At 42.9% G+C, this 18,228-nt stretch overlaps 1 protein-coding gene across 3 annotated transcripts in view; it reads left to right on the forward strand.

The window, feature by feature from the left end:
* Window positions 1-15,180, forward strand: part of Hdac8 (histone deacetylase 8) — a 246,386-nt gene extending 231,206 nt beyond the window's left edge. For 2 of the 3 annotated variants that reach the window (XM_017794979.2, XM_029557443.1), the window contains one exon: window positions 14,619-15,180. Coding sequence is in view for 2 of the 3 variants with exons in the window: in XM_029557443.1 (XP_029413303.1) it covers window positions 14,619-14,627 (9 nt within the window). In the remaining variant the exon portion in view is untranslated. The remainder of the gene's footprint in view (window positions 1-14,618) is intronic. The other variant, XM_008855551.3, reaches the window with a different exon arrangement.
* Window positions 15,181-18,228: the final 3,048 nt, after the last annotated feature.

An 18,228-nucleotide genomic window follows, 5' to 3' on the forward strand; every position in this document is an offset into this window, starting at 1 on the left:
AAAGAAAAAAAAATACCATGATAAAAATTTTACAAATTCTAAGATAAATTGAGGCTGTTCCCCAAAATTATGGTAAATTAGCAGCTTCATTTAATATGCCATGAAATGAAGGCCATTGGCAGTTTCCTTAAGAAAACTGAAAAATTGTACCTAAATCCATGAGGTGAAAACTAGTAATCCTGGAAGTGTACTGCACACTTGTGTTGGGTACGTTGTAGCTACCATCTCGTTTAGTCCTCACAGTTTTCTTACGACATAGGAGACTGATACACAAAGACACTGTGAACTAATCTCACAGTCACATAACGACCAAGTGCTGAATTGCAGATTTAAACCCAGGCCTGGTAGCCCACCTCCACCTGGCAGCATTGCCTTGTCATGCCTGCTAATCAGCACCTGCTTTTTTTCCATCACTCCTAATAATCCCTTCCCACCCTACATGGGCTCCAAAAATGTATTCTGGACCACTTAAATTGTTGAGAGGTATAAGTGTTTGATGTCATGAGAGATAAGAGTAGCTGAAGATAGGATCTCTGTTTCTAAAGAGTAAAGAAATCTGGATAGAGAAATAAAACCTTATACCCCCATCCCCACTGGCACCCTCCCAGATTATTTGAGATGTTCTGTATAAAATGCACAAAAAGTTCAATAAAAATTTTTAAGTGTACAATTAGGGCTGGGGACATAGCCAGTGGTAAAGTGTTTGCCTAGCATGTGCAAGGTCCTAGGTTCAACCCTCAGTTCAGCAAAGAAAAAAAAGAAAATCTGTGATTAAAGTTAGAGACTTCATCATTCCTCTTTCACCAGCCAATTGAGTAGATAAAAAAATGAGCCAGGATATAGAAGAGCTCAACAATAATCAACAGGATCTGTCATTTATAGGACTCTCCAAACAATAGCAGAATACACGTACTTTTTTTAATCACTAAAGGAACATACACCAAGAGAGGACATATCCTGAACCATAAAACAGACATAACCAAGAAAAGAATTTAAATTACAGCCAGGTGTGGTGGCACATGCCTTTAATCCTAGCACTTGGGAGGCAGAGGCAGGTGGATCTCTGTGAGTTCAAAGCCAGCTGGTCTGCATAGCAAGTTCCAGGCCAGCTGGGGCTACAGAGAGACCCTGTCTCAAAAAGAAAAAAAGAAAACTCCAGGCCCAGATGATTGTGTGTGTGTGTGTCTGTCTGTCTGTGTGTCTGTCTGTCTCTCTGTGTCTGTGTTCTGTATATACATGCAGGCATGCATGTGCCACAGGACACATATGGAAGTCATAATCTTGGATGTTTATCCTTGCCCTCCACCTTGAGACAGGGTCTCTTTTGTTCACTGCTATGTATGCCAGGCTAGCTGGCTTCAAGCTTCCAGGGATTCTCCTGTCTCTGCCTCTCATCTCACAGTAGGAGCACTAGGATTAAAAACACATGCTATCTCAAGTTCTCATGCTTGTGTGGCAAGTGCTTTACCCACTGAGCCTTCTCCCCAGCCCCAAGACAGGTTCTTGCTATGTAACCCTGGTTGGCCTGAAACATTCTATGTAGAGTAGGCTGGCCTGGAACTTGTCGTGATCCTTCTGCCTCTGCCTCCTGAGTGCTGGGATCACAGGCATATGCCACTATAAGTGGAGCATTGCCTCAACTTGACAGGGAAAAATGAAAAAACAATGTACTGCTATGGGATACTTCATAGTGAAAAATGGAATGTTTCCCTCTAAGTTCTGAAACAAGGCAAGGATGTCCGATTTTGCCACTCTCGCTCAATAATACTGGAACTCCGAGCCAGTGCAATAAGGCAAGAAAGAGAAATGAAAAGCACACACATCAGAAAGGAAGAAATAACATTGTTTCTATATTATTATGGATGATGGCCTATGTAGAAAATCTCAAGAAATTTATATAAAGAAAATACCTAGAACTAAAAAATGAGTTCAGGGGCTGAGAATATAGCTCAGTGGTAGAGTGACTGTCTAGCACACAGGAAGTCCTGGTTCAATCCCCACTACCACCACCACTACCAAAAAAAGGATTTCAACAAGGTTAGAGGATACAAAAATGTGTGAAAAATAATTGTGTTCTCTATATTAACAATTAACACGTGGAAACACAACTAAATTAAAAATATAATTCTATTCTCAATCAAATCACTCAAAAAAAGGAGGAAAACAACAACATGCTGAGCCAGCCATGGTGGCTCACACTTGTAACACTTGTAATCTAGGATATTAGGGCAGGAAGAGTCCAAGTTCGAGGCCTGCCTGGATAACTTAGTAAGACCCTGTCTCAAAGTTAAAAAAAAAATTAATAAGGGCCAGCAAAATGGCTTAGCAGGTAAAGACACTTGCCACCAAGCCTGGCACCCTGCGTTCAATCTCCAGCTCCCACAGGGTGAAAGGAGAGAACTGTCTCCTGCAAGTTTTCCTCTGACCACAATGCACTGTGGCGCGCACGTGCGCGCACACACTCACACATGCACGTGCATGCACACACACACACAAATGTAAGAAAAATGAAAATGAAAACCTTATTAAATTTTTTATATAGCACTGAGGACTGAACTAGGGTATCACCCATGTTATTCAAGTGCTCTACCATTGAACTATACCCCCAGAACTTTCCTTTTTCACACTTTATTTTGAGATAGGATCCTATTAAGTTGCTGAAACTGACCCTGATCTTGCTCTGTAGCCCAGGCAGGCCTTGAACTTGTGATCCTCCTGCCTCAGCCTACCCAAAATCTGGGATTACAGACTTGTGCCACCAGGCCTGGCTTCCACTAAATATTTTTAATTCTGGTTCCCTAAAAAAAATTAATCAGGCATGGTGGGGCACGCCTTTAATCCCAGCCCTCAGGGGCAGAGGCAGGCGGATCTCTGTGAGATGGAGGCCAGGTGGGGCTACAGGGGGAGAGCCTGTCTAAAAAAAATTAAAGAAAAAGTATGGGCTCCCTAGTCAGCCACTGTTGATACTTTTGGGATAAAGAAAGGTACCTTATTGCTGCAGGGCAGGAGTACAAATTCAGGCTTCTCACTAGACCTCCACTGATAGTACCCCTTGCCGAGAATGGAAGTAGCACCTTTTTTGAGACAGTCTCCCTATGTAGCCTAAGCCAGCCTCAATTTCACAATCTTCCCACCTCAGCCTCCTGAGTGCTAGGATTACAGGCCTGTACCACCTCAGCTGGCTTTATAGTGGCCCCTTTTTACTGCTCCCCATGTATCCTCCACTGATGAAGCAGCAGGTGGGTCTCCTTGCTAGTCAGGACTCTCCTTCCACCATGTGGGACCTGAGGATTAAACTCGGGGGTGGAAAGTGAGCCAGAATATTGCTAAACTCATTTTCTATTTCAATTTTTCATTCTGTTAATTATTTCAGTTTTTCATTCATTCAACAAACATATAGTAGATGTAGATGTTTATGTGCCAAGAGCTGCTCTAGGCTCTGGTATAACACAGAATAGGAAAAATAAAGGCCTTGCCCATCATAGAGCTTCCATTCTACCAAGAAAGATATACCATAAGCAAATAAATATTTAGTGTTGATTAGGAATTCCTTCAAGGGAGTGCCATTTTAGATAGGGTGGTCAATGAAAGTCTTTCTGGGGAAGTGCCATCTGAGAATAGAACTTAATGAAGTGAGTGAAGAAGTTTTACAAGAAGTGAAGAACGTGTGTCTGTGTGTACATGCATGCATGTACATGACTCAGCATGTATGGAGGTCAGAGAACAACTTTCAAGAGTCAATACTTGCCATGCGTCGTGGTGCACACCTTTAATCCCAACAGAGGCAGGCAGATCTCCATGAGTTCCAGGCCAGCTGGGACTATAGGGAGACCCTGTCTCAAAAAGACCCCCTCAAAAAAAGAGTCAATTCTCCACTTCCACCAATGTGGATCCTGGGAATCAAATGGGCATCAAGTTGTAGGCTTTCCAACATTACCTGCTGATCCATCTCACTGGCCTGAAAGTTTGTAATTTCATAGATATTATTATTACTTATGATGAAGCTGTTAAAAATAAGTCCATATAAGAAAGTTTCTATGTGTTGTATATAAATATGGTAAAACTCTTAGCAGTAATCTGTTTCAGAGGTAGTTATTATTAGCCCCATTTAACATGTAAAGGAACAGAGGCTTTGGGAGCTAATCATCTTATACAAGGGCCACACAGCAGGAGGGTACTGGGATTCCACCCGAGAAGGTGAGGACTGTGCCCAAACTTAGAAGAAAAAATACAGAATTTTCTTTCTGCCTGGCAGAATTTCTGATATTGCACAAAGCAAATCTAGAATTTTTGAAGAGCAGTCAGAAGCCTCTAATGTGTTTAAGCATTTTTGTATGTTTCAAGGGGCAAAAGGAAAGTTGGTGATTATTAGAGAAAATAAGGTAAGCCGCTCCGGGGTCGTAATGTCTAATTGGTGACAACTTTTGGTCTATCCTGAGGCCCTTTAACCAACTGAGGTTTGGGAGCTATCTAGAGCCAAGTCTAGCAGCACCAAGGGTCATTTGCTGGCAAAGTAAGCAGGCCCAGCTCCCAGGCCTGACTGCCCAGGGGTAGCTGCCACAGGATTCTCACTGCACAGTTGCAGCAGAACTCCAAAGACATGCTGCCACACACTCTTCTGCTATACCTGGGTGGGGACATCCCCATATCACAGTCAGGCCACCAAAGAGCTCATAGACTTTTGAGAAAGGGAAGCATCTTTATGGCTCCTGGTTTGCCCACTTCCTTCTGCCTCTTTGCAGCTCCAAGCATATTTTGGAGGGAGATTTCATAAAGATTTCTAAATTGAGTTAGAATTTCAAGTCTATTGTGACATGCAAATTAGTCCTGCTTGCCCGTTGGCAGCAAAGCAGCTGAAGTGCCTAGAGACGGGCCATAAAATGAAAACATCAAAGTGATTAAATGTGCCCGAAGAGCATAATTGAGTGCATGAATAAGAGAAAATAAAACAAATTGATTTTCTCCAGTGCCAGAAAAACAGAATAATTGAGAACAAAATAATAGACTTTGAAGTAATCAAAGTGAGGAATGCACCATAGTGACACAGAAACAGCCAGTTGTGGGAGAGATTTATTGTGTTTCTGTTATCATTTTTACAACTTTAATTTCATTAGCTAATAAATACAAATCAATAGAAAAATCAGTCAACCAGAGAGGAAGCAGTCCCAAGCCAAGATTTTTATTCACATCTCTAAAAAAGACTGAGGCGGTGATCCTTAATCCACTTTCATACACACACATTTCCCCCATGAGCTGGAAAACAAGTTCTGGGAAGCCTCTGCTTTGGAGGTGGTGACCGGCTGTCTATTCTGGCAGTCACTTACTACATAAAGTTTACAGACTCAACCATCATAAGGGTTACTTTTATACCCCGCCAAGATCTCCAACAGACAGATACTGTAAGCATCTTGGTTTACGAAGATGACACTTCATGGCACTGACCAGCACATGATCTTGCCCTAGGACTTTCTGACTTCATGTGGTGGTGATGGTAGTGGTGGCAGCTATGACAGCAACAGCAGCAGGAACATCAGATGCCATTCTTGTAGTACTGCTGAGTGTCTGAAGCTTGCTGCCTCTGTCATCCTCTGCCCACCCCACCCCCCACCCCCCGCCAAAAAACCCAAGTAACACTGAAAAACGGGGAGGGCCAAGCAAGACTGTGTCAACCCTTCAGCTTCCAGCTGGTAGCCATGATTCTAGGGAAGATCAGGGAAGGGTAGCTAGATGGAAGGAGACTTCTTATGTTGAGCCTGGCAGTAGAGCATTTGGGACACCAAGTCATGCTAGGACCTGATGCTAGAAGACTGCAGAGCAAACATGAGACTACTTCAGAACTATTTTTGTGGCTCCTCCAAGAAAAGAATCCCTCAACCCAACTCCTTGGCTGTTCATAACTAGGCTCAATCGTCCTTCCCTTCAAAATCCACAGTGATGGTTAATGTGACTTGAATTGTGGCTTTTCCTTTCCTAGGTCTTTGAGCTACTCTGGCAGTGGGTGGGACTTTCAGATGTTCATGACACACCCTGTCTTCAGGGCTCCACAGTCAGTGGCCATGCTTTTGGTTCTAGTAAAGGTCTAGAGGACCACTGGGACTATAAACCAGTATGTGCAGAAGTTGGCAGTGCTGAGATTAGCACTACTTTCTGGCTCCAGTGGGATGGCATGGATAACAGACTACCTTCCAGACCATTTGTCCTGTTGAATACATCTTCTAGGAAGCACTAAGATGCTGAAGGGAGTCTCAGATCTTCTGGTGGCATTCAAGGCCTAATTGGAAGGTGCCTTGAAGTGAGTAGGGGTTATTAGCATTTTGTAAAAGATAGTGAAAGTTTGTCTCCAGTTCAAGCTGAAAATCCCAGCTTCCATTTCCCACTGGTGTTTGGGTGGAGCAAAATGGAGCAAATGGCTTTTGAAGCTCTAAAACATTATACAGATGTAAGGCTAAATTATTCTTCCTACCACTGCTATTCCCATTATGCTGGATTTCCCAGCTCAGAATTTTTGTCTGAAAAAGAAATGTGGAGAAGGAACGTCGACCAAAGAACCTGAGACCTGTGTCTCCCAAATGCCTGGGAGGCATCACCCAGCCCAACAGATCAACAACTGCTGAGTCCAGCTCCATGAGCTGCCTGGCAGGCACACAGCCCCCTCTTGTGATTTCACCTCTACAGTTCCTTGTGCCCATCCGTCCACATGGAGCCAGCAGATTTAGGCACAGGAGGGGAGAAAAAATGAATCACAGGCTATTTTAGAAACTGCCTCGATTCTGTTCAAGCCTGCAGTAGTGCCTTGCAAGCTGAGCAGAGCACCCTAAGCAGCAGGGTAATGTGCTTAAGTGCTGATAGCATGGAAATGCCAGAAGCCTGGGGATTAATCCACAACTCCAGGTTCTAATTCATGTGGGAGGAAGACAAGTGACAACTGGTAGATCTACAGATTTATCATTAAAAGTCTTATTGATAACAAGAAGGATCGACATTCCAAGGCAAGCAATGCAGTTATGAAAATCACCAGCTAAAAATTAAATCAGTCATCCATATCAGCACATGCCCAAAGCTGGAGAGAATTCCTTTGGACTGAGTTGGGTTTGGTCACTCACACCTGTGATCCCAGCACTCAGGAGGCTGAAGCAGGAAGACTGCTGAAAGTTCAAGCCCAACTTGAGCTACACAGTGAGTTCTAAGGCAGCCTGGGCTACAGAGTGACACCTTGTCACAAAAAAAGGACTGGAGAAATGTCTCAGAAGTTAGGAATGCCTGCTGCTCTTTCAGAGGACCTGAGTTCAGTTTCCAGCACCTACTTTGGGCAACTCACAACCACCTGTCACTCTAGCTCCAGAGGATCCAACACCTTCTTCCGGCCTCCACAGGCACCCACATGCCCATACATACATACATACATACATACATACATACATACATACATAAATTTTTAAGTAAAAGAAAAGAAAATTTTCTTGGACTACCATTGTACCCAGGTAAAAAGGAAAACCCTCAAAGCTGGCTATGGGGAAAAAAGCTGGTTATGATAGGCAGCAACCAGAAAGTTCACTCTGGCCTAGATCACACAAACTCCCCTCTCCTCCTTAACCTCCCAGCCACCTTGTCCCCTTCCCTGACCTTCATCCTGAGCTATGGCCACAAAAACTTTGAGGTTGTCTAAATGCAAGCTACTGTGTTCATACTGCCTGCAGCATTCTTCCCCTTTGCCCTTCAAGATGCCATCTGTTCTGAGGCCTTTGGGCCTTCTTTCTGCCCTCAGCACTGTACCTATGGACATGGTCTTGCCCTGTGCTGTGGATGATGGCGTGCTGTCCCACACTTTCTTCTTAACTGCACTGAGTGCTCCTAGAAGGCCAGAACTATGTCTTCATCTTCTCTGTGACCCTATCATCTGGCACAGAAGCCATTGTAGACCCAGTAAAGGTGTGTACACTGAATGCACAGTGGAACAGACTGGACTGAGGGAGTGCTGTGGGTTAGAATAGGTGATTCTTGATGGCCACAGAGCAGCCTGGGTAGCAGCTACCCAGGAGCCATCCCTCCAAAGATTACTCAAAATGTACCTTGTGCTCCTCTTTAGGAAACAGAATTACCAAGGCATTTTTAAATTTTAATAATCTTTTAATGTATGTTTAAAATGTAATAAGCAGAGCAACTCTGTTTTTTCTATTTTTACTTTTGTTGCCTCTTAGAATAGATGACATCAACGTATTAAAGTTTTAAAAGTGAATAGATACATAGAAAATATTAGGTGACTACGTTAAAAATGTCAAGTAGAGAGCTGGATGTAGTGGCGCATACCTGTAATCCCAGCACTTGGGAGGCTGGAGCAGGAAGAGCACAGCTTGAAGACAGCCAGCATTACATACATTTTGAGACAGGGCAATAACTTGATACAACAACATTCCTGAAAGGACTACTTATATGACAGTAGTTTGGGAAGTGTTTTTGAAAGACTAAATTCACTTCTCTGTTCCTCTGTGGGACCATTCAGCCTCCATGGCTTCCAGGGTCACTTTGGCATTCCTCCAACCTGTTATGATACTGTCTTTGAAACTCCTTTGCTGAGAAAAGGGACAGAAGAGGGTAATGGGGATGAATATGAACAAAATACATTATATGCATGTATGAAAATGTTATCATGAAACCCATTCTTTTGTACAATCAATATACACTAATTAAAAAGAAAAACCAAAAACGCTCATGTGCCACCCAGCCTGGGGCGCTGATTCTCCATTTGCTGGCATGTGTTTGCTTGCCTCAACCATGTGTATAAGATCCTTAAGCAGCCACAAGCAACATTTCAGCTTCTGCGTTTAGCAGGAATGCACTCAATCAGCTGCCCTGTGACTCTCCAGACATTAGTTCCTTCAGTGATTGGGTGATGAGCTCCTGTTGTGTGTCAGGCTCTATAAAGGATACTGTTGGCAGAGCACTGAGCATGATGGGCACAGCCCTTGTCTACATAAAGCCTATGAGGGGAGACAGACTACCAGAAAATAAAAAAGCGCAGATGCTTCCAGTGTGCTGAGTACATCAATGAAAATAAAACAGGACCATATGACAGAACAGGAGTGACTAGAAGTGGCTATTTAGCTTGGGTCATCCTAAAGCCTCTTAGAGGGAACTTTTATTTGAAGCCTCTAGACTCAAGGTGACAAAGGTGGTTAAGATTAGTCAGAAATTAAGAATATCCAAGGACAGAACCATCCAGGGAAAATTAACAGTGAGTTCAAAGGAGAAGGCCACCCTGTGAGGGGAAAGCAACTTAGTGTTCAAACAACACAAAGAAGCCTATGTGGCTGGGCATAGTGGTGCACACCTTTAATCCCAACACTTAGGAGGCAAGGCAGGCAAATCTCCATGAGTTCAAAGCCAGCCTGGTCTACTTAGCAAGTTCCAGGCCACCCAGGGCTACATAGTAAGACTCTGTCTGAGTTTTAAAAAGAAGCATCTATCGCTGGAACTGACTGAGTGGCACGAGTACAGGCAGAAGTCCAGGGGCCAGATTCTGCAGGTGGATTTCCTAGATTTAATTCTAGGTATGACTGGAGAGGCCAAATTGAGGGCTTTGAGCACAGGAGGGATGTAGTCTGACCTGAGTACTAACAAAATACTCTGACTGATATATAAAGTTGGATATAGAGGGCAGGGAAAGAACCAAGGAGCCAGTTTTGAAGCTGCTAGAACCTTCCATGCAAAGAGTAGTAGTGTCAGAGATGTGACAGTAGTGAAAGGGGGAAGGTGAGTGGATTTGTTATCTGTTTTGGAATTGGAATCTACAGGGCTTGCTAATGGATTGAAGAGGAAGGTTTAAACCGAGGAAGAAATAAGACCCCTATTCAGTGCCACAACAGAACAAAAACATGAGGGCTCTGTGTTGCCCAGCACAGTCACCGCTAGCCACATATGGCTATTTCGATTTAGTTAATTAAAACTGAATAAAAATTCAATTTAAAATTGAATTTTAAATTTTAAATTGGAACTTAAAATTCAGTGAAGACCTTTCACTCACTATAGTCCAAGTTCTTGATGGCCATAGTGACTACAGACTACCTCATTAGTAGCATAAATGCAGAATAATGCCATCTTCTCAGAAAGTTCCATTGGATATTAAAAAGACTAAATAATCATAAAAGACAAATCTCAGTCTACAGTATACAAAGAACTAGATTAACAATAAGAAAACAAACAACCTAACTTGAAAATGAGCAAAAGATGTGAACAAAAGTTCACCAAAGATATAAAGATGGCAAGAAAGCATATGGATAGATGGTCAACATCGTGTGCCACAAAGGAACTGCAAACTTAAGCAATGAGATACTACTACATGTCTATCAGAACAGCCATAGTACAAAATGCTGACAACACCAAGTGCTGGAGGGGACATGGAGCAATAAGAACTCTCATTCTCTGTGCAGCCACTTGAGAAAACAGCTCAGCAGTTTGTGCCAAAGTTAAGCCATCTTATGATATGATCAGCAATGCTCTCCTTGGTATTTGCCCAAATAAGTTAAAAACTCACGTATACACAAAAACTTGCACATGAATGTTGATAGTAGCTTTATGTATAATTGTCCAAAGTTGGATGTACCCAAGATGACTTACAGTGGGCAAATGGATATACCATGTTACATCCAGACTATGGAATATTATTCAGTGCTGCCAAGTCAAAAAATACATGGAGAAAACTTAAATGTATCCACTAGCAAGATGGCTCTGTGGGTAAAGGTGCTTGACATACAAGCTTAACAATCTGAGTTCAATCCCTGGAACCCACATAAAGGTGAAAGGAGAGAACCAGCTCCACAAAGCTGTCCTCTGACCTCCAGATACATGCAGTGACATTTGCACCGACACACTCATAAGTAATAATAAATCCTTTTTTAAATAAATGTATATTGCCAAGTGAAAGAAACAAGTCTGAAAAGGCTATACTGTATGAGTCTAACCATAGACATTATGGAAAAGGAAAACCTAGAGAGACAATAAAAAGATAAGAGACCAACAGGCCCCAGGGAGAGGAAGGGAGGGGATGCATCAGTAGAGCTTGGGGGATTTCAGGGAAATGCAGTTATTCTGTATGCTCCTGTAATAGAGGGATACATAACATTGTACAATGCCAGTTAATGATAATTTAATAATATTCACTCATCAGCTATAACAAGTGTACCCAATTAATGCAAGATGTTAATAGGAAAGGAGGGAATATATGAGTACTTTCTGCTCAGTCCTAAACCTAAAGCTGTTCTAAGTCTATTAACTGCAAAAAGACTAAAGAAAATTCTCACTAGCACATAGCAAGGCACCTGCACAAGGAAGCCACTCCACAGATGTTAATTGAAATAAAATGGATAAACAAATGAATCAGCCAGCAAAGCTGGACATGGGGAGGGAGAACAGTGGCTATTATTTAAGCTTACATGTTTATTGTTACTCAAATTCAACATTGCTTATCATCAACTTTTGATGGAAATTATTTCTGTTGTTTTACAATTGTCTCTGTGGTCAGGTATTGCTAAATTGCTGTGACACGGCCTTGTCCTTTCACGAGTTCACTCATTCCCCAAGCAATGCCTATGCTTACAGATCGAGGGATCTTTGCTTCAGCAGCAGGGTCCCTTGTGGGCTGTTCTCAGCAGAGGTAACCCCACAAGCAAAGGCAGACCCCATGGATGGAACCTGTGTAGGCTAAGTCTTTAGGTTTTGCTCCCAGGCAGTGCAGGGATGCTAGTTTTGTGGAGCAGGAAAGGGTGTGACCACTGCTAGCAGTGACCAAGGAACAGCCCTACAAGCAGAAACAGCAGTGCAAAAGCTGTCATGACAAAGGTAGAGACAGTGCAAGAGAAAGGAGGGGACAGAATTCAGAGATATTTTGAGGTTAGGCTTGGCAACTCAAAAACACAGAAGGGCATGCACCAAAGCATGAAGAATCAGGCACGGTCCAAAGATTTTGAGTTAGAGTTTCAAACATCAGGAAAAAAAAATGATCCAAAATAGAAGAAAAAAACCTTCTAAATTCGGCCTCATCAAAAGTAACTTTTGCTTTGCAAAAGACTCTTGTTAGTAGAATGAAGGAATAACTTATGTACTGAGATAAAATATTTGCAAATCATATATGCAACAACAGATTTGTATCTGAAACATAAAGAGCTCTCCAAATTCAACAGTTAAAAAATACAAATTAAAAAATGGGCATAAGACACAAGAAGGATAAACAGATAGCAAATTAGCACATAAAAGATGTTCAACATCATTAGCCATTAGGAAAGAACAAAGTGAGATCACAATGCGATATCACTATACACCCATCAGAACAGGCAAAAGAAATACTGAGTTCTGGCAAGGATGTGGAGAAACCAGATCCCTCATACATTGCTCGTAGGAATGCAAATGGCACAGTGACTCTGGAAAACACTTTGACAGTTTCTTATAAAACTAAATGTACACTGTGTTTACATACAACCCTGTGTGTAAATGTTCATAGCAGCTTTATTCATAATAGCCAAAATCCAGCTCAGTTGTCCTTCCGTGGTTAAAAAGACTGCCGCATCTACACATATTTCATGGATATCACAACTTAGATGGACTTTTAAAAACTTTATTAGTATATATTAATTATACAAAATAATGTACTTCACTGAGGCATTTTCATACATGCATATCATATACATTAAACATATTAATACCTATTACCTTCTCTGTGCCACCTGCCCCCCATCTGTTCCCTTCCTCTTTGGCTGGATCTTAAGGGCAGTATACTGAGTAAAATAGCCGATCACAAAAGTTTATACACTATAGGATTCAATTTGTATAACGTTCTCAACATGAAACTATTTTAGAGAAAACATTAAAAATTATGAGGCTGGAGAGATGGCTCAGCAGTTAAGAACACTGACTGTTCTTGCAGAAGACCCAGGTTCGAATCCCAGCACCCACATGGCAGCTAACAACTGTCTGTAACTCCAGTTCCAGGGGATCTGACAGCCTCTTCTGCCCTCCGCAGGAATTGCACAACGTGGGTGCACTTACTTACATGCAGGCATAACACTCATACACATAAAATAAAAATAATAAATAAAATATTTTTTTAATTTTTTAAAAAACAATAATTATGTAAAGTGTTACTATTTGGGAAAACCTGATGAAGGCCACATAAGGTCTTCTCTGTATCTGGGTTTTGTTGTTTCAGGTATTTGGGAGGTTCTTTGTTGTTGTTGATACTGTTGTTATTTTCAGCTTCCTGTGGATATGCACTGTGATTCCATTTATATGACATTCTTGAAAGGACAACACTACAGTGATGAGAACAGATCGGTAGCTGCCAGGTAGCCAGGAGAATGTGACTGCAAAAGGGTGACACAAGGGTATTTGGGGGGTTAGGGAACTCTTCTGTGTTATGAACATATACATGTGTTCGTAATCACAGATCTGTGCCCAAAGAAAGTCAATTTTACTATAGATTAATGTAAAATTTTAAATAGTAGGCCTGGAGATATAACTCAATGGTAGAGCACTTTTCTAGAATGCACAGGGGCCAGTATTTGATCCCTAGCACCAAAATAGACAAAATAAGATTTTCTTTTAATTTAGATTGGCAACTGATTTTTTTTCTATTGCTTTCTTCCATTCATTCACCATTTACTGTGCACTTGTTACATGTGTGGCACTGTGCTAGACTTTGGAGACATAAAGTAGGACAGCCCAAGTCTCTGTCCTTGTGGAGTACTCTTCCTGTTTCAGAGGAAAAATGAGCAATAGAGTTTAGAATATAGTGCTTCTACCCAAGAAAATGGAGCAAAGAAAGAACTGCCCAGGGACCAAGCAAACAAAGTGCCCACTCCTGGAGCCTGTCCTGGTCCTGTTACCATTGCAAATGAGCACTTTCCCAAAAAGGCTCTTAGGCCTGAGGGAAAGGGAAAGCACCTTACTCCATACTGCTTAGGTTCTCAAGAGAAACTGTCAAGAGGGTTGTGCCCTGCCAGGAGCAGAAAGGTTGAAGGTAGAGGAAAATTTGACCCAGTTAACTATGAACTGTAAAAACTGGTAACTGGGCCGTACGAGGTAGCCCAGCACTTGGGAGGCAGAGACAGGAAGATCTTTGTGAGTTCAAGGCCAGCCTGGTCTACATAGTGAGTTCCAGGCCAGCTAGGACTACAGGGAGACCCTGTCTCAAAAAGACCACAAAAAAAAAAAAAAAAAAAAAAAAAAAAAAACTGTTAACTGGGTGTGTGTGTGAGAGAAGGAGGGAGGGGAGGGAGGAAGGGAGAGAAACTTAAAACAACCATTTGTTTTGCTCATAACTATAGATTGGTGATGAAGTTGGACTCAACTGATGGTTCTGGTTTGGGCTGGACCCACCTAGCATCAGCAGTCAGCTGGCTGTCAAAGGCCTCGCTCACGTGTCTAGTGGCTGCTAGAATGACAGGGATATTTAGGCCCGTTGTCCCTCATCATCTAGGGCTTGTTCACACAAGGGTTACATTGCCCAAAACAGCGAGAGAACTGGCTCTAAAATGTAAGTGCTTCATTTTCTTCTTCACAGCTCTACTGAGGTATATAACTCATATATGTTACCTGAACCTGAATTCTGTTTTCTCTTCTGTTTGCAGGGAATCTGAAGCATGTGGTATAGTTGACAAAAAGAGATCAGGTTTCCAGAGCTGAGAAGCAGTGCCTATAATGAAGACAGTGTGTTTATGCGAGGAGCTTGTGGAATTTGTGACTGCGGGGGGGAAATTTGGAAGAAATTACTTCCTGAAATTTTCCAAGGGGCACCAAGTGGCAGCTGGCCTCCTGGGGTAAGGAGGCAGGCACCCCAGAATCCTCAGCTAGGCCTAGGGAAGAGGGAGATATCCAGCATTTGAAATGTTTATTTTTAAAACAAAAAAAGCAAATGCAATTTTTAATCTCTCAAAAATATTTTTAAGCAAGTGGGGGAGGGGAATATTTTTATCTTCTTAAAGGGTTACAAGTCAGAAACTGGGGGAGAGTGGAGTTCTGGTGGGGTAGGGCAGGAGGAAGGGCAGTGGACAGGCAGGTTTGGGCCTCAGGACCATCCAAGTAGAGTCCTAGGGGGTGGGCTGTTAGCATACTGGGAGGTGGGGAGGAGTCTACCACTTTTGTTTTAGGATTATTCACCCATGTTGTTTTTAATAAAATCTTTGAAACCTATCTGTCTCACTGTCCTTACTGTAAACTATCACTGACAACACACAGTTCTGAACTTTTCCTCTCACTACAGTGTCAGGAATGGCCTTCCTGCTTCCACAATCTGCTCTGCCCCAACCTGGAAGGCTCACCCTAAATGGTGGACTGTCCAGGTGAACTAGTGCGTCCCTAGCCCAGATCCTGGGGACAGATGACAAACTCTGTCATGTGCTGGGGCCTGTCCATGGAAAGGAACGTGCAGGTTCTACACACAAAGGAAGAGGCTTGCTACACTCTGAGGAGGAGCTGGCCCTGCCAAGAATTCGGGGATAGGACAGGCAGGTTTGCCCATCAAGTCTCATAGGGCAAATCCATGGGTAGAGAGGACACTTCCAACTCAAGTGTAGACAGTTGGCACACATGACAGATGGCTGGTGCAACCTCCTGGCAAGATGGCAAAATGGCGATAGGGAAGACACAACCACTCAGCATGCTTTTATAGTCTGATTGACCAAATATTTATGAAGCTCTTTCAGCCACTGTGACAAGGCTAAGAGACACAGACACAGGCGAGTCCTGGCCTTGGGCAAGGGAAAGTGAGGTGAACACATGAACAAAGCTGGGGATCCCTAAATTGAGAGCAAGTCATGCTACCCAACAGGCATCCAGAAGCACATCTGAGGGGATAGTTAACTTGCATTTCCCCAGGCCACCAAACAAATAGAGAAGAGCATTCTACAGAAGGAAGTGGAAAAGCCTTGAATGTATCCTGAGCTGGGAAGAGCCATGTTTTCATTAAACAATGAGGCTGCCTGATGGGATATGAGGAGTACCAGTCACTTCACTCTGAGCTTAAGGCAGTTTGGCTTACACCGAAAAGAATGTTGGAGATTTCAAAGAATTGAAGAGTAGAAAAGCCCCAAATGGACAGGTTTGCCCTCGAAGAAGTTCCATTAGCTTAGTTTTGGTTCCTTATCCCAGTCCTCTCAAGGGAACACATCTCTAAAATGATCATCCAAGTCCCTGTGAAGACCTCGGCCCTAAGAGGCAGCCACCTAGTAAGAACAATGGCTAACTGGTACCCTGTGATCCTTTCAGTGGGAATGGATCTGGACAAGGATATTATGCCTTCCTATTTAGGGAGAGTGACAGAAAGTACTGGGGCACCAAGGGAGCCCTTTGCCATGGGGCAGCTGAGCCCAACAGGATCCAAAGATGCTGAGCTGACTCTCTGCCTTAGATGGCACCAGTGCATGGCTGCCATTTCATTGCATTTCTGTGGGACATGCTGGGCTGGAGTGCAGCTCAGTAGCAGAATACTTGCCTATCACATGCAAGGCCCTGGGTTCCTTCCCTAGCACTGCATAAACAGGAGAAGAGAGGAGAAAGGAGAGAAGAGAAAAAAAGGAAAATGTTAGGCTAAAAACCCCACAGGTAAAAACTAGGAATCATTTTAAATATTTACAAATTAAAATTGAAATATCCCAAAGGCAGAGCTGTCATCCACAAAACCAGCATGACAGATTAAGAATTGCTCTGCCCAGAATTACAAGGGTGTGAGGGGAATAACGACCAAAAGAAAATACACCAAGACATTAACTGAGGTGGGCTCATGTGGAATAGCAAAGTGTAAGGATGACTCGTTTGTCAGATTTTCTCTAGTGAACCACATTTTATTTTTACAATAGAAAAAGGGCTGGAGTATTTATAAAGCTCAGTGGTAGAATGCCTGCCTACCATCCATGAGGCCCTGGGTTCCATTCTTAGTCCCACAGATAAAGTAATAAACTTAAAAAAATAGATTGGTTGATTAACACAAACTAAACTCAGTGGGTCACAAAAAAAGGAAGGTGGGAAAGGAACTTGTGATGAAGGGGTTCAGCAGGAGAGGAAGAGAGGTGAGGATAATAGGAGTAAATGTCATCAAAGTACATTATATACATGTCTGAAATTGCTGAAGAGTAAATTTTAGAAATGTTTTTAATGGATTCATCTTCCAAGATAAGGATCAAAGTCAATTGGAGACACCCACTGGGGCAGACTTTGTGCTAAGCCTCAGGGCTGTTCTAACTGCCCAGGAGTGAGCACAGCCCCCAGAGAAATGGGCCTCCAGGGCAAGGCAAGAGTGTACTGGTGTGAACTTGCCCTCCCTTCAGCAAAAGGTTGCCATTCACCCACTCTCACAGTAGTACTAAATTCAAGCCCAGTGACCCTAATGACAATGGTGAGGCAAACACTGGAATATACTCCATTTTACAGATCATTTCAATTTAAAGTATGACATTATCTTTCCTGCTGAGTAGGTATTACCCTCATTTTGGAGATGAGGGAACTGAGGCTAGTCATAAAGTAACTTGCCCAGTCCTGAATGAGAGGGAGCAACCCTAGCTGGAACTGCAAGTTCCCTTACTTTTTCCACAGTTCCACACTGGGGCCACTAGAATATTTTTAAAACTGCAACTTTGGAGTCAACAACTTTCTTATTGCTTCCAAAGTCCAAGCTGGACCAAGCCACACACTGCTCCTGGGTCCTCACCCTACAACGAAAACATGAGTTAGTTGTGTGCTTTTCAGCAAGCTGCTTGGCCTTGGTGGGTCTATTTCCTCTCATAGAAAGTGGAGCAAATAATTCCTGCATCTCATGGGTTCTTGTGAGGGGCTGATGACTTATCAAAGATGGGAGCATCTGAAAAGAACCTCAAAAACTGGGTGTGGTAGCACAGGCCAGTAATCTTAGCACTTAGGTGGTAGAGGCAGGAGGATACAAAGTTCAAGGCCAACCTGGGCCATGTGAGACACTATATCAAAAAACAATAACAACACCTGCCAAGGTGACACATGCCTTTAGTCCCAGCACTGGGGAGGCAGAGTCAGATGGATCTCTCTGAGATCGAGTCCAGCCTGGTCTACATAGTGAGTTCTGGGCCAGCTAGGGCTGCAGGAAGACCCTGTCTCAAAAAGACAGGAAAAAAAGGAGCTTTGAGTATTGTGCATAGGAGGGCCTCCAACTGGCTCCTAGGGATGCACCAGGGCCAGAAAGACCATAAGAAAACTTTAGGCTGTGTCTAGAAC

Source organism: Nannospalax galili, unplaced genomic scaffold, assembly GCF_000622305.1.
Source record: "Nannospalax galili isolate Female #2095 unplaced genomic scaffold, S.galili_v1.0 scaffold747, whole genome shotgun sequence".
Lineage (NCBI taxonomy): Eukaryota > Metazoa > Chordata > Mammalia > Rodentia > Spalacidae > Nannospalax > Nannospalax galili.